Source organism: Calliphora vicina, chromosome 3 (assembly GCF_958450345.1).
Source record: "Calliphora vicina chromosome 3, idCalVici1.1, whole genome shotgun sequence".
In the NCBI taxonomy this organism is placed as follows: domain Eukaryota; kingdom Metazoa; phylum Arthropoda; class Insecta; order Diptera; family Calliphoridae; genus Calliphora; species Calliphora vicina.
The window spans coordinates 35024049-35040467 of record NC_088782.1 but is presented as its reverse complement, the minus strand read 5'-3'; the positions used below and the strand labels follow the sequence as shown (position 1 = coordinate 35040467).

At 28.0% G+C, this 16419-nt stretch overlaps 1 protein-coding gene across 1 annotated transcript; it reads right to left on the bottom strand.

The window, feature by feature from the left end:
* Nucleotides 1-440: 440 nt before the first annotated feature.
* Nucleotides 441-15157, bottom strand: msl-3 (male-specific lethal 3). Its single transcript, XM_065505163.1, has 7 exons — nt 14981-15157; nt 9048-9226; nt 8767-8960; nt 7784-8093; nt 6512-7161; nt 6357-6441; nt 441-853 (listed from the first exon to the last, which is right to left on the bottom strand). Exons 1-7 carry the CDS (start codon nt 15083-15085, stop codon nt 604-606), a joined length of 1773 nt encoding a protein of 590 aa, XP_065361235.1. The 5' UTR covers nt 15086-15157; the 3' UTR covers nt 441-603.
* Nucleotides 15158-16419: the final 1262 nt, after the last annotated feature.

Sequence of the window (16419 nt, the reverse complement as noted above, 5' to 3'; positions counted from 1 at the left end):
TTCCAAGAAAGTTCATAATAATAATAAAGATACCAATTCAGCACAATGTTTAGCATGTGGTGTAAAAATATATTTTTATTTATGAAAACATTCATAAATCTTAGCAACCAACTTTAGTTAATCTTTTCCCAAATTATATACATACATAAATACCTTTGTAATTCGTTTCTTTGCAGATAAATTAAAATTACATATTTTTCGTAAATTTTTACAGCACCAAAAGTTTTGGGGATAAAATGTTAAATTATCACGTAAATATTAGTAAATTAAAAACAATGTATACTACATATATATCGTCGTTGCGCTAACCAAAGGTCCCATGTGTAATTAAAAAAAAAAATATTTAAAAAACTAAAACTATTCACAAATATGCCTATTGTTATTAAAAAAAAAAAAATACATAGGACTTATTGTTGGCGCATCGACGGTATTTTAAAACATTATTTTATGTTTATCATTTAAGCAACAATTTATTTGTATTTGTAAATATGTAATTAAAAACTATTTAAGTAAAAATATGTACATGCTCATTAAATATAATATTAAATATAAAATACAGAGATTTATTTATTTTTTTTTCCTTAGTCCATCTAAAATGTAGTGCTATGAAGCTACACTTTCTAACGGCGTTGCCATGGTTGTTGTAGTTACTATTGAGGTTGAGCTAACATCCTTACTCTCCTGTTGTTGCTCCTCAGATGAAGGTTCATGTGCTGCTGTTATAGTATTGGCTGATGACTCTGTCTCTTCTGATTTCGTAGAATCTGTGGATATAGTGGTAGTAGTTTTTCTATTAATATTACCTCGTACATAGTTGTCTTCGTTAAACCATTCCTTGTGTGATTCCAAGTAGCTAAAATTCAAAATGTTGATCATAAGGAAATTGATTGAAGGAATTGCAATTGTTAGTGGTGCTTGTTAATTGGAGAATAAGTTTGATTTTCTTTTTTATATGATGCAAGGCAATGTTATTTATTGATATTTGTATGCATTATAATTTTTTAAATCACAAAATTTTGTAAATTTTAACATAAAACACTTAAGATTTTTAATTATGAAATTATAAAACAAATAGACAATAAGAGAACACTTATTTGAAACAAAGAACATTTTAAAGTTAGTAATTATAAAGAAAAAATTATACATAAGATCAGTAATAACCAGGTCTGAGATAACACATACTAGTCAATTTTAATTATAATTTAAACTAAAGAAAAAAGGCTACCTTCACCATTTAAAAAATAATTAATTTAATACATAAATACAATATGAACAAATAAAATAAATAAATTATTTAAAAAAAAGGCTGCTAAACAATATTTATTTGTCCAAGTGTCTTTAAACAAGTAAGAGTGTTATATTCGGCTATGCCGACACCTAAATATCCTTTACAAAAGTAGAAAAGATACAGACTAAAAAAATTTTATTGTATAAAAAAACTAGATTTTTGTATTAAAAATAATTTTCCAAAAATATCATCAAAATTTTGATGGAAAAAATTGTTTCTGACATTTTTACCCAAAATTGGGCCATTGACAATCCGAATTTCTAAGCCGTGACATACAGTGGTTGACAAAACAATGGAAACTTTTCCAAATATTCCATATGTAGCCCAAAATTTAAAATATTTTTTTAAAATAAAAATTTTTTTTTAGTATTTTACTTGTATAGTTTTATTTATATAAATTAACTGAAAAACAAACAACATAATTAATTGTTAACTTGTTAATTCAATAACTTTATAAATTTTGTCTTTATTATTCCAATCTAGTGTTCTTAATATTTTTATATAAAATTTGTTGAAAGAAATTTTTCTTCATTCTAAAATAAAATTTTGATAGAGACTTTTATTATTTTTTAATTCAAGAGGTTATGGGCCTCCATTATTTCACTAAATAAAATAAAATTTAAACGCGGAATTAAACGAGTCAATAAAAATGGATATCAAGGCAATGTTCCCAAAACTAAATAACAATAATTATCACACATGGAAATTTAATGTGGAAATGCTATTGTTGGAACGTGAGTTATGGGATGTTATAACGTCTGATATTCCGGAGCAGCCGGATGATAAATGGCTGGTACGAGATGGAAAAGCTCGAGCGGTAATTGGATTGTCTTTGGAAGAAAACCAAAAGGTACAAATAAAGAAGCTGAAATTTGCTAAAGAATACTGGGAAGTGCTGAAGAAACATCATGAAAAGGCGAATCTAACAAACAGAGTAAGTCTTTTGCGAAAATTAACTTCGAAGAAACTTCAAGATGGAGAATCAATGGAAGATCATATTGCCGAATTCTTGGATATTGCTGATCGTTTACAAGATATGGGTGAAGAATTTCCGGAACATAAGATTGTTGCATTTTTATTAGGAAGCCTGCCGGATAATTACAATGGTATTGTATCTGCACTCGAAGTACGTCCAGAAACAGACCTGACATTGGATATGATTAAAGAAAAATTAATTCAAGAAAGCAAAAGAAATCATACTGATAAATCTCAAGAAGTAGTTTTAAAAACTGAATACAAGAAAAATACTATTTCAAAATGTTTTATATGTGGCAAACCAGGACATAAAAAGAAGAATTGTTATTTAAATAAGAAAAATAAAAATAATTCTGCAAAATATGTCAAATGTGAATTAAATAATAATGTTTGCTTTGGTGTTTCTACAGATAATCCAGAGCATGGTTGGTTTGTTGATTCGGCAGCTACATGTCACATGTGTAGTGATAAAGATTTCTTCTCAAAGTTAGATACTTCTACAACTGAAACTATATACTTAGCCGATGGAACCATGATTAAAGCAAAAGGTAAAGGTGAAGGTTACCTACAGATTAAAAATAATAAGATATTGGTAAAAAATGTTTTATTCGTGCCTACATTAGAAGAAAGTTTGCTATCTGTTAGAAAACTTGTATTAGAAGGATTTACGGTAACATTTGATAAAAATAAATGCGTAATATCATTGAATGGTGTAGAACATGCTACAGCAACTTTGAAGAATAGTCTATTTGAACTAGATGAAGATAACTCAGCAAGAAAAATTTCAAATACAGTGAGTGATTGTATTCATAAATGGCATATACGTTTTGGACATAGAGACATAAATGCAAATAAAGCCTGCAGTAAATAAATCATTATTTAACGGAGTAAGTGTTTCTAATTGTAATTGTAATAATGTTTGTGAAACATGTTTAAAAGCCAAAATGCCTAGAAAACCATTTCCAAAATTTTCTGAAAATCGATCTGCAGAAGTTTTAGATTTAATTCACAGTGATTTGTGTGGACCAATGCAGACACCCTCACCATCTGGAAGTCGATACATTTTAACATTAATTGATGATAAGAGCCGTTATTGTACTTTATATTTCCTTAAAAATAAGAGTGAAACTATTGACAAAATCAAAGAATTTGTTGCGTATACTGAAAATAAATTTGGAAAGCGAATAAAAACAATTCGAAGTGATAGAGGTGGTGAATATTGTAGTAAGGAAATGGATGTATTTCTTAAAAGTAAAGGCATTAAACATCAACTAACAACACCATATACACCACAACAAAACGGTGTAGCGGAAAGGAAAAATAGGAGCCTAATCGAAATGGGAAGGTGCATGTTATTTGACTCGAATTTAAATTCAAAATATTGGTCTGAGGCTGTGAATACAGCAAATTATTTACTTAATCGTTAAATTAAATTTAATCTACGAATTATATGGTTTCTTTTTTGCTAGTTTAAGCGGCCAATACTGGCGGTTAAAACTCTGCTATAAATCCGAAAGAACAAACAACTGATGAAAAAATATTTGTATACATATAAAATGGATCATTATAGAGCGAAGGAAGATTTAAGAGACTTCAAAATATTTTTTTTAATTCTGCATATAATTTGCTTTTAGAATTTAAAAAAAAAAAGTAATAGAGCTATGCCGAATCTTATATACTCTTCACCAAATAATACTTTAAAATACAAATTTTAAATATTTTTAGGTAAACAAAATTATTTTTTTTTAAATTTTTTTAAAAAAATTTAAAATTTTTTTTGTTAAAAAAAAATCGGGTTATAAAATTTGTTTTTTAATTTTAAAATTATTTTTTTTTTGGTAAAGAAAAAAATCAGGTAAAAAAATATTTTTTTCCCGATTTTGATCCATTGTAGGACTAACTTACATAGGTCAAAAATGGAGGTTGTCCTGATTTTTTCCTTATATCTCAACCAGGAAAATTGATGTTTGAATCATGTATGTAAATTATTTGGGAGCTACGGGAAAATTGATTTCAACATACAGACGGTCAGGCGGACATGGCTATATCGACTCAGCTATCTATAACGATCCAGAATATACATATAAACTTTGTGGGGTCACAAATGAAAAATGTAGAAATTACAAACGGAATGACAAACTTATATATACTCTTGCCACTCATGGTGAAGGGTATAATAATGTTTATTTTCTACAAAAATATTCATTATAAATAAAGCTTAAGAAATACATTTTATCTCAATTTTTTACAAAACTTTTAACTCATTCAGTAACGAGAGAAATTTTGTTTTCGTCTTTATTAATATATTAATATAATTTTCAAACGAACTTCTTTGAACATTTCAACGAATCGTTTGAATTCTTTCATTTATTTGAAGGTATTGAAAATATACCACAATATAAGGGATTCGGTTTAATATCACTTGTATATGGTTGAATTCAAACAGGTAGATCAACTTAATCTATCAAAATTATGATACCACTAGGAAGATATAAAAGTGAAGATCATTTTAATTTAATTTGTAGGTTCTACAGTATCTATATTCACATATATCTCGAACTTCAATCTAAAATATTTGGTTAGATTTATCATGAGCATATGCAAATTGGTAAGAAAACATTATTTTGAAAGTGGAAATTACACAAAATAATTGAATTATGAAGTAATTGTTCAAAAAGATAGATGGTTTTGTATACAGACATTTTTTTAAGATGACGAATTAAAAAAAGACTAAGCTTTTCTTCTTTGAAATTTAAACCACAAATGAATGAAATGGACTGTCTGTTGAATAGTTTGTCATCAAATATTAATTTTCATTAAAATCTAATGTAGGGGGTATTGAATATAGTCGCTTGTTATTTGTCTCTCGTTTATTCCAATATCTTTCATTCTAATGATTTCTACTTGGACAAAACTCTAGTTAGAATAGACAGCTTGAAATGTTTGAGCATTATATTGAAGAAAAAAATTCCCTTTTCTATGTTAAAGAAAAAGGTGACAAAACTCCCGGTGAATTTTTTTCATAATTGGGCTGATAATCTCCCCCATTCTGTATAACAAGTGAGTACAAAAACAAAAGATTTTCAAAAACGTATAACTGACAAATTGATGTTTTTCAAATCCATGATTTTTTTTACACTGAAACGGGTTTTAGTCGAAAATAGAATGGGTAAATCATGTGGATTCTATTGTGGATCGAAAATAAAATATATTTTTTTTTTATTTCATATTTTATTTATTGTATCTTCACAAAATAATGTGAACTATCAATAATTTGTTAAAATCTTAAATCTAAATATTATATGAGTTCGATTTAAAAACGAAAAAGTTACTCGGATTCGGTTTCCAAAACATGGAAGAATGTATTTGCATATCTTTCAACTTAAGGAAACTCCTACTAATGTCGGAGTTATAATAACCAATACAAATGTTGGAAATTGAGCAGGCTGGCAGTCTTATCACGTGAAAATGAGATCAATATTTTTATTTTATTTTCTCCAAATTTTAGAAACATTGCTGTTAGCAAGAGTTCTACCCTCGGAATAAAAACTCCGGTTGATAAAGCTGATGCAGAGTTTATGATCTCAAACAAAACACAATAATTATACAAATAAAATAAATAATTTAATTTTTTTTTAACAGAAATAATTTAAAAATCACATAAATACTCACAACTAATTATTAAATCGCGTTGCCCTCAAAACTCGATATGTATTTATAATACGTGTATTATTCGGCAAAAATTGTATAGATATTAATTCATGTGGAAAAGGATCCATAAACAAATTTCCAAATACTACGTCAAAACCATACAGAAAAATTATACAGAAAACACAAAGTAAAGGAAGACTTTTAAACATTTTCTTTGGCTTTTTGCTACTATTAATCAAGCAATGAAAGTTAGCATGTAGTTAGATGACTAAATTATGAAAAAAAAACTTATTTTTTACTGCATAAATTATGAAAAAATGTTTAAATAAGCAAAGTAAATAAAACTAATAACACAAAACAGTTTAAACAGCTGATATGACATACGATTATATATAGAGAATGATTATTATATTGAAGCAAAAAAACTCATGCAAATACATACTTGGTAAATGTGTCCAAATGTTGCAGAAGCACTTTTAACTTTTCATCAGTCATTGAAGAAGCATTTAAAAATTCTGGTAATTTAACTAGAAATTTAACAAAATATAAAATGTTTAAATCATTATTCAAATTAAATGTTTTATATATAAAACCCACCTAATAGCCGGGCTAAATGGGGAGCACCAAATATCATGGCCGGTGCTGGCACCGCATTTGTTGGCAACAAACGCCACGATAAAACATTTTGTAGGAAATCACGAATTTGTGGAGAGATGGGTGGCAAAGATTTCAGATAATTCAAATGTGACACTGGTATATTGGAGTGCAATGGTGTTGAGGCCCCCGAACTGGTGCTGGCAATACTCGATAAACAATTCTCCAAAGTAAGATCACAATCATCACTGCGATGTGAACGTAATTTTCTACGTTGTGGTTGATCTTCTTGTGTTGTGATTGATTGAACATTAGCATTATTCGCTGTTGTGGCTAAATTAATGTTTGTGTTTTCGCACAAAGTGTTTAGGGTAACACCAGACGTTGCAGTCGTTGCATTTGCAGTTTCAATTACAATTTCTGGTGCGGTTGTGGCTGTAGCTGCAGTAGTAGTTGTTTCCGTTGTATCCGTTTTAGTATTAAACCACTCCATACTAAATGCTGGCGTGGCTACATATGTGAATGTTTTTAAATTTTCCTCAGACAGATATGACAATGCATAGTCCTCCTCTTCTTTGTAGAGTAGATAATCGGTTATGGTGAAATCAAAATAAATTCTGATGCCATCTGCCACCTCTTTAAGTAAACTAATTCTGAAATGTACATACATAAATCAGAATATTAAGTAAATGGAAAATAATAAGGATAATAAGTGATTGTGTCGTCAAAATAGAATCATATAAAGATGTTACAATCACTTGATTGCGCCAACATGCTGGAGTTTTGTATGGGCCGCTTAAGTCGACTGCAAAATAATGACGTCACGTCAACAATTTTAATTCAAAATTATTTTTTATAAAAATAAATATTATAAAAATTACTTTCGTTTTTATCTATCAACTACTGTGTTTAATTGTTTTAGCACCACATAATTTTTTTATAATAAACCTATTTTTGTTCTTCCTGAAAAGTTTGCATTAAGGGAAACGAGTGCTTTAATGCCCTTTTCGAAATGACTGGTTCAATTGAAATCTATTATTTGAATATTTGAAAAATTTTCCATTGTATTGGCACCACTGTAATTTTTATAAATCATTGTTCAAGGGTTATAGTTATAGTTTAATAATGGGAAAACAGAAAACCAGTTTTCTAGAAAGCAGATATGTATATAATTTAAATTGTAACGAATAGTAACCAAGGAAATACTGTTTATAATTAGACTGTTGGAACACGAGTTGAGTACATCCAACCCCAACATAAACCCATTCAACTTACGTATTTATAATTTTATCAACATCCTTTTCCTTTTTCTCAGCCGTACGTTGTTGAGCTGTACGCCGTCTAGTAGTACCACCTTCGGTTTGATTATTCGTGAAGACCATCTTTAAAGCGGTCTGTTTAACAAAATTCTCCAAAATAGCAACAATCGGAATGCGCGAGGGTAAGGCATGCTGTTTACCATATTTAACAATCATATCATGATCATATTCCAAATATTGACGTAAACGCTCACTAATACGTAACATAACACGATCTTCATCATGAAAACTTTCCACCGAACTGCAACACGAATCGGTTTCGCAATCTAAATTAAGAAAAGAAAAAAAATAAGAAAATTCACATAATTTACATAACACTTGCTTGAGATGAGAATATTTTTAAATTATACTTTTAGGCATTAGTTTGAATGATTTTCGGCAACAATTTGTATAGTTAATAGCAAGAAAAGCATTAGACCGTTACCACGGTTTGCACTAAACTGCAATAATAATGTTGCTACCGCATACATACATAAATAAATAAATACAATATCTGCGCTACATTCGCCTGTACTCGTTCATAGTTAGTTAGTGTATGTTGTAAGGGTGACACAGATACGTTGTGAAGTTGTGAACAATTTCATATTATTTTATTTTTTTTTTAGATATTTGTGCGCACATTGACCTACATTTAACAAACATAAGCATATACATACAGATATAATAGGGACAGACAGACAAACATACTACATGTATGAATTTTATGCAAAAAGTTCATTGCACTCAAAATATGTATGTTTTTGATAGAAAATGTATAAAAAATACATACACATACATGTATGTAGCTTAGTTATAGACGTGTTTTAAACACACCCACCCACCCTTGTGTTGTTTTATGCAAACCACGTTTTACACATGACAATTGCACAACATTAATATGGATTTTAGTTTCCGTTCTGCATCTCTCAATAATCAACATTATTTCTAAATTATATTTACCATCTTTCATGGAACAGTTTTCATTTTTTTCAAATGTACTGCCTGAACTACTAATATTATCCTCCGACAAGCCGCGTGGCCTCAATTTGTTCGGCGAAGTACTGGCATCGGCTGAATCCTCTGAATTAATGGCAGCCGATTTACGTGAGCGTTTTTTGTTCTTAGTATGTTCCTTACGATACAAATACGCTCCCCTAAAATAATTAAAAACATACTAGTTTAATATTATGTTGTTGCTTAATAAAATGTTTATTTTAATATGAGATTTTAAACTAACTTACAATTGTAACTGGGCTTTTTCGGCTAAGTCACGCTGCAATTGCCTATTTTCTTCAGTGTCTTTAAGCACAAAATCTGCATTTACTTTGCGATCCCAAGAGCTGCTCCAGCCTTGAAAATGTATCTTGTATTGTATAAGTTTTCGACCTCTTCTATCCTTGCTCTCATAAGATCCCAATATCTAGAAAAAACAATATAAATTCTAAGTTCAGGAAGTTTTTTAATGAATTTAAATATTAAAACCGACTGTAATTGCTTTATAACTTCTAAACCAAATGAGAACATAAAAAAGTAGTTTACCAATAATTACAACCTAATAGGCATTTATTACGACATCAAATCTCACTCTTTTAATTTAATATCTAACATATATATTTAATAACAGTTTAAAAGATCTTATTAACTAATTGAGTAGGAAGGGAAGACATTTTTATTAATTTTCTTTGGATTGGGGTTTTCATCGAGAAAATAGGCCCACAAATGGCTGAGATACAATAAAAACAAGTAAGGATGTGCCGAATCTTATATTCCCTTCACCAAATTATACTTAAAAATATTTTTTTAAAATATTTTTATTTGAACAAAATTAAATTTTTTTTAATTGTTTTTTCCAAATTATTTTTTAAAAAAGTTTTTTCCAATTTTTTTTTTTTAAATTTTTCAACATTTTTTTTTTAATTTTAAAAAAAATTTAGGAAAAAGAATTTATGACAAAAAAAAATTTTTTTGATGAAAAAAAAAATCGGGTTAAAAATTATGTTTTCCGATTTTGACCCATTGTAGGTCCAATAGCCTTACATTGTCGATTTTAAATAGCAACCGAGCCGGAAGAATTCACGACATATTGATGTATGAATCATTTATGTAATTTATTTGGGGCTACAGATAGTTGATTTCAACATACAGACGGACATGGGTATATCGACTTCGCTATCTATAACGATCCAATATATATATACTTTGTGGGGACGAAAATGAAAAATGTAGAAATTATAAACGGAATGACAAAATTATATACATACATACATAGCTGTTAAATAATGATTACTAATCATAATAATTAGTAATTAGCAGGGAAACCAAAATATGCAAATGCATGTTTTTTCTGGTGAGTCTAATGAGCACATGGATAAGATATTTACACGTTTCAGAACTATTTAAGAATTTTGGCATCGATTTGTTAGTGCATATTTTTGCATATTTTACCCTTAAATACATATTTTTGCATATATTTGTTTTAAGAGCATATTTATGTCATATTTTGCGTTTTTAGAGCATATTTTACTGTTTAATAGCATATTTTGAGTTTATCAAAAACAAATTTTGTCTTACTTATTTTTCGCTGTTGTGTTACAGGTTTTTACTTCCTTTGTTTAAAATTCAAAATTGAAAATTAGATGGCTTTTCACCAAAAAAAAATTTAAAAAACAGATTTTTTTTTTTAAATTTAAAATAACAATTCGAAACATTTTTTTCTCCAAAAAATTAAAAAACTGAAAAGAATTTTTGTTCACCTAAAAATATTTAAATTTTTTATTTTGAAATATAATTTTTTATTTTGAAGTATAATTAGGTGAAGGGTATATAAGATTCGGCACAGCCGAATATAGCTCTCTTACTTGTTTTAATATAAAATAAGCACTATTTTAATAATAGCTCCATCTAAATATCAAATTTTAGTTCTAATTCAAACTTAACCGTTCTAAGTGTTAAAGAAATATTGTCTTTTAAATTTGCTCCTGTAACATCAGTTGATGTCGTAAGAACATTTTCTATGTTTAAAAATGTTTTCAGATCCAATAGACAACGATTTTTATTTGAAAATTTAAGTAAATTTTTTTTGTTTAAAAATTTTGTAAAAGTTTGTTTTTTTAAGAGCATATTTTTTAAATTTTAAGAGCATATTTTAAAGTTTTTACTGCATATTTAAAGCGCCTAAAACGCTTTTTTTAGAGCATATTTCCGGTTTCCCTGGTAATTAGATTATTTTTTTTCGAAAGGTGAAGTAATAATTAAATTACGATTATATTCAGATTTGCACGATTACTAATTGATTACGATTACAAATAATCAAAAAATAATCAGGATTACTTTTGATTACGCGAAAATAATCAAAAATAATCAAAAGTAATCAAAAAATAATTCGACTATTTTCAAAGATTACTTTTGATTATTTTAGATTATTTTCCAAAAATTTTGCATTTACATCATTTTATTTTCAAAAATTTGCATTTATAACGTGAAAAAATATAAAAATAACAGGCCGCCCACATTCGGACTCGAACCGGAATTTCTAAAGCAATAGAGCAAGACACATACATTTGACCTATCGAAAGAATTCGTATTGTCAGAGTTATATTGTGGAATTTTATGGGGATAATTTTTGTGGAAGATCCCTCTATCTCCTCCGTTAGCAAGTTGTTTTGATTTTATTCAGAATTCTACAGCAAAACTAGCTAATATTTTTAAAAAAATTTCAGCACTCCACAGGCTCACCATTCTTAACATTTCAACAGAGTTTGTCATTTATATATAGATGTTGAGCGAAACGTGTAATTTTAACCAATTAAATATTGTTAACATCACACGTTTGGCTCAAAATATTTCCTTATTAACCTCAAGTGAAGAAACAGTGTATAAAAAAGGGTATACAAATATATTTAGACAAAGTTCAAAATTTTGCATATTAAAATGAGTTATATGACAAAATTTTAATATATATTTGCGATTAATGAATTTTCCTGATATGAGTCATAGTCACAAAATCAAGCGGTATGATTTCTGTCTACTTGAAACTAATTTCTGTGGAATTTTTTAATGTTTATATGCGTTAATGTATTTCTGGATTTTGGGACTTATATGGGAGCTATGACCTATTGTGATTCGATTGTCATAAAATATTTTTACGTGATGTCTATGTACAAGGTGGCGCAAAACTAATCCTCCTATCAGAAAATGCTATACATTTTGCGATTGGCCCCTAATGGCCCCTAAGTTCTGTTTTGACATTTGTGTAGTAAACACATGCGAATTACACGTTAATAAACAATGTTACGCTACACTGCTCCAGAACGCGGAATGTTGCTGACCAATTGATCACCACCAAGAGGAAGATGATTTTTCATCAAAAATAATCATGAGTGATGAGGCCCATTTCCATCTTAACGGGTACATAAATAAGCAAAATTTTCACTTCTAGGGCACTGAAAATCCACGTGTAACCCAAAGTTACTGTATGGTGTCAAGAATATAGCTCTTAAAGACAATATCCGTCAAGAATGTGAGACCTATCGCCGGAAGTTTTGGCCAAATTGATGGAAAATGCCATAAAAAGGGCTCAAATGACAATCAACTGTGGCGGCGGCCATTTACATGACATCATATTCTCGACTTGATGTAAAAAAAATTAAAAGACCAAATAAAAATAATCCACAAGAAGAATCAAAGTTTTTAATTTTTTTTTTTTAATTACAGCCAAAAAACATCGGAAGTTTACTTTTGCGCCACCTTGTATTTTAATCGAATTTTATCTTTACAATAAAATATGAGTTATTATCGCAAGTGGAACGCGATTTCTAAGTATTTGAGGGCTAATTTTGTAGAATTTCATTTAAATAACTCAATTATCAAGAGTGGACCATATATGGGAGTTATGGAATTATGGACCGATATTTAAAAAGCTTGTAGTATGATTTTTGAATACAAATTACTCATCGGTGTAAAATTTTGGTTCAGTACAAATCTTTTTTTCATATTTGTGTAGGTTAATGAGTATTTCGGAAGTGATTTTTATATGGAGGCTATGACCAATTATGGGCCGATCATCATAAAATTTAGTATAGCGATTTTTATATATGTATATTGAAATTTTTTGTCTCGAATTTCAACTTTATAACCATATTTTTAAGAAATTTATGCATGTTTAGGTGATTTTCTGAAATGAACTTTATATAGCGGCTATGGCAATATTAATACATTTTAAACAAAAATCTATCAGTTTTTATTATATTTTGGCTGATGCTGACCCAACGGTTCCAAGTCCTTGCAGGTCCTCCACAATATTAAATTTTTGTAAATAACTTCCTGAAGTCGTTATTTTCAATATTTCATAAAAAATATAAAACTTTTTTAACGATTTAAAGCCTTGGTCAACTTTTATTTTATTTTTTTAGAATGCAAATTTTTTAAAATAAAATGATGTAAATGCAAAATTTTTGGAAAGTAATCTAAAATAATCAAAAGTAATCTTTGAAAATAGTCGGATTATTTTTTGATTACTTTTGATTATTTTCTCGTAATCGAAAGTAATCTTGATTATTTTTTGATTATTTGTAATCGTAATCAATTAGTAATCAGAAATTGTTCTAAAGAGAATTATATAATCAATTAAATTATTTTTGAAAAATAATCTAATTGATTACTAATCGTAATCCAAAATTAACAGCTATGCATACATATACCCTTGCCAATCAGGGCGAAGGGTATAAAAACGAAATTTTCACCAAAAATTTCACTCAAATATTTTTTTCCAAAAAAAATATTTTTCTACAAATTTATAATTCTACCAAAAAAATTTTAACCATTTCTTCAGCAGAATTTTTTACGCAATTTTTTTTTTTGGGGTTTTTAGTGAAAAATTCTGTTTTGATGAAAAAATTATTTTCTATGTACCACGATATGGAATATTTATGTACCTAAATGAAAAATACAGACATTACAAATGGAATGACAAACTCACATATACCCTTACCACTCAAGGTAAAGTGTATAAAAACTTAACTTGAATTTAGCACTAACTTATAGGTGTTAATATTGAAAGATTTCATTAAAATATGTCTCATTGTTTTGCTACCACAACCTTGCAAAAAATACAAGCATTTTAGATTAAATTGTGAAAATAGAAAACAAACTACAATTACATATTTATTATTATGGTATTGGCAACAAACTAATGGACAGCTTTAATTTTTAGTAACTGTTATTTTTTAGGCCCTGTTTTTCATTACTGATTCACATCGACCACACATTCAACCAATTCAAATAGTTTTCCATTCCCTTATGACTTTAAAACAAGTACCTTATTGGATAGTAACCCCTAGAGGAGTTTTTGGGGTCATTGTCCAGCTGGAATCTCCAAACTAGAGACATATTTTCCTCTGCGTATGGATACATAACATTTTTTAAAATGGATCTATATTCGGTTCCAGTCATAATTTTATTTATGATATACATATTTAAATGTATTTGGCAAATTGAGCAGTAGGGCACTAGGAACCACCTCATTTGTCTCATTCAATAAATGTTGTTTGTTAAACTTTAATTTTAAAAACGCTTAAAATATATTTTAATAGAAAACCTAGTAAATTTGAGCATTTTGAAAAATGCTTGTGGTATTGTCACTTACTGGACTTGGTATGGACTTGAAAAAAGATTATTGCATCGCTTTCGTAGGAAAAAACACAAATTGTTTAAAACTAAATTTTAGGTTGCTAGGAAGTTTTCTTTGATTTACTAAAAATCAATAATTTGTTGCTTGACTGGTTTTTGAAATAAACGATTCAATTGTCTCTGTTGATTTACAAGACTAATGAAGTGGTGTTATCAGGAGGATACAGACTAAAGATAGGAGTACATCAGGAACTGTTTTCTTCTATAGATAATGACCAGCTTTATCCCAGTTCATAATAATCATCTGATATTAAAAAAGACCGCTGCACAAACAGTATATTTTATATTTTAGCTTCATAACAGCTTCACTATCAACCAGAAAAGGAAACCATTGATATGACACAACTCATTTAGCTTACAACGCCAACCAGTGAATATAAACAAATATGTATATTTTTTATAAATTAAAAAGCCGAAGACTATCCCTTTTTCCATATAAACATACATTCATACATTCGTACAAAATTTAATTTAATTTTCCTTTTACCTTGGAATCATATAAAACTTTTGCTTTCGAAGGATCTGGTTCATAACACAATACTTTCTCTCCCTTCTCGAAATAACGAGACTTGGGACCACGTGTTGAAACCATATTTCTTTTAAAATAAATTAATTAAAACATTATTCGCAATTAGAACAAACCGAAACTATATCAAAAATATATAATTAAACCGCCAAAAATTCACCGAACTTTAGGAAATTTCGAGTAAATTACACCACAAAACAAAAACCGACGACTGATAAACAAAGAATCAACAAAAACAATCAGCTGTCATAGACAGGGTACTAGTTCTTATTTATACTAAATGCCGGTAAAGGGAAAACTATAATCGCCAAAAACACTTAAATATGAATTAATAGTGATTTGATCTTGTTTCCAATCTGAAAATTTCTTTAAAAATCATATATGAATATGAACTAGAGCTTATAATTTTTTTAATTTTCAATCATTTTCTCTATTAAGTTATTTTATTATTTTAAATTTACTTTTTATTGTTTTTCATACATGCTAAATAATACTTCGCATTTTTTCAGTATTATGTTTAAGACTTGGCAGCTCTAGTAATAGTTTTCATCAGCTGCACCGGCAAAAATAGTAACAATGCCCCCTCAAACAGAAAAAAAATCAATATTTATCTTTTTACGTTTATGCATTTTCATTAATAATTATTCTTTTTGTAAATCTTATAATACTGATTAATAATAAATTAATCACTTACATATACATATGTATGTACATGTACATATGTATGTATAATTATAAGGCCACGTTGGGTTCATAATTTATAGTAGGTTTACTAAATGAGATTATTAATTCTGTTTTTTTATGTTAAATACATATGTACTACACAATTTTAACTAATCTACAAACTGTTAATAAAATAAAACTAAAATTTAATTCACATATTTAATCATAGAGTTTTAAATAAAACATTTAATATGTATTATTTATGTATGTATAAAAAGATTTTGTACCTATATTTCATAATATTAGTCACATAGACTGTATATGAAACGTTTGCCTTTTCTGATTATTCATATTTTATTTGATTATTAATAAGTTAATAATTTGTATTGTTACCTTTTGTTAAAAAATGTTTGTTGATTCATATATCCTCATGTTATTATAATAAAAACAACAAAAAAAGAACATTTTAGAAATTTTAGTAAACCAGAGATGTAATAATTCAGTTTGGGTGCCATTGCTGTATATAAATATCAACACTGTGTGGGCATTAATCATGTCTAATGTTTTTCTCAACTATTGCTAATTTACACCAATTAAATGAAAACAATAACAAAAACTTATAATAAATATTATTTTTGATCTAGTTAAATATAAATTTTAAATTACATTTTACAATATTTTAATGTTTTTGTGTTTTTTAGTATAATAAACAACCACATGATGTTGTTTAAGGCCTA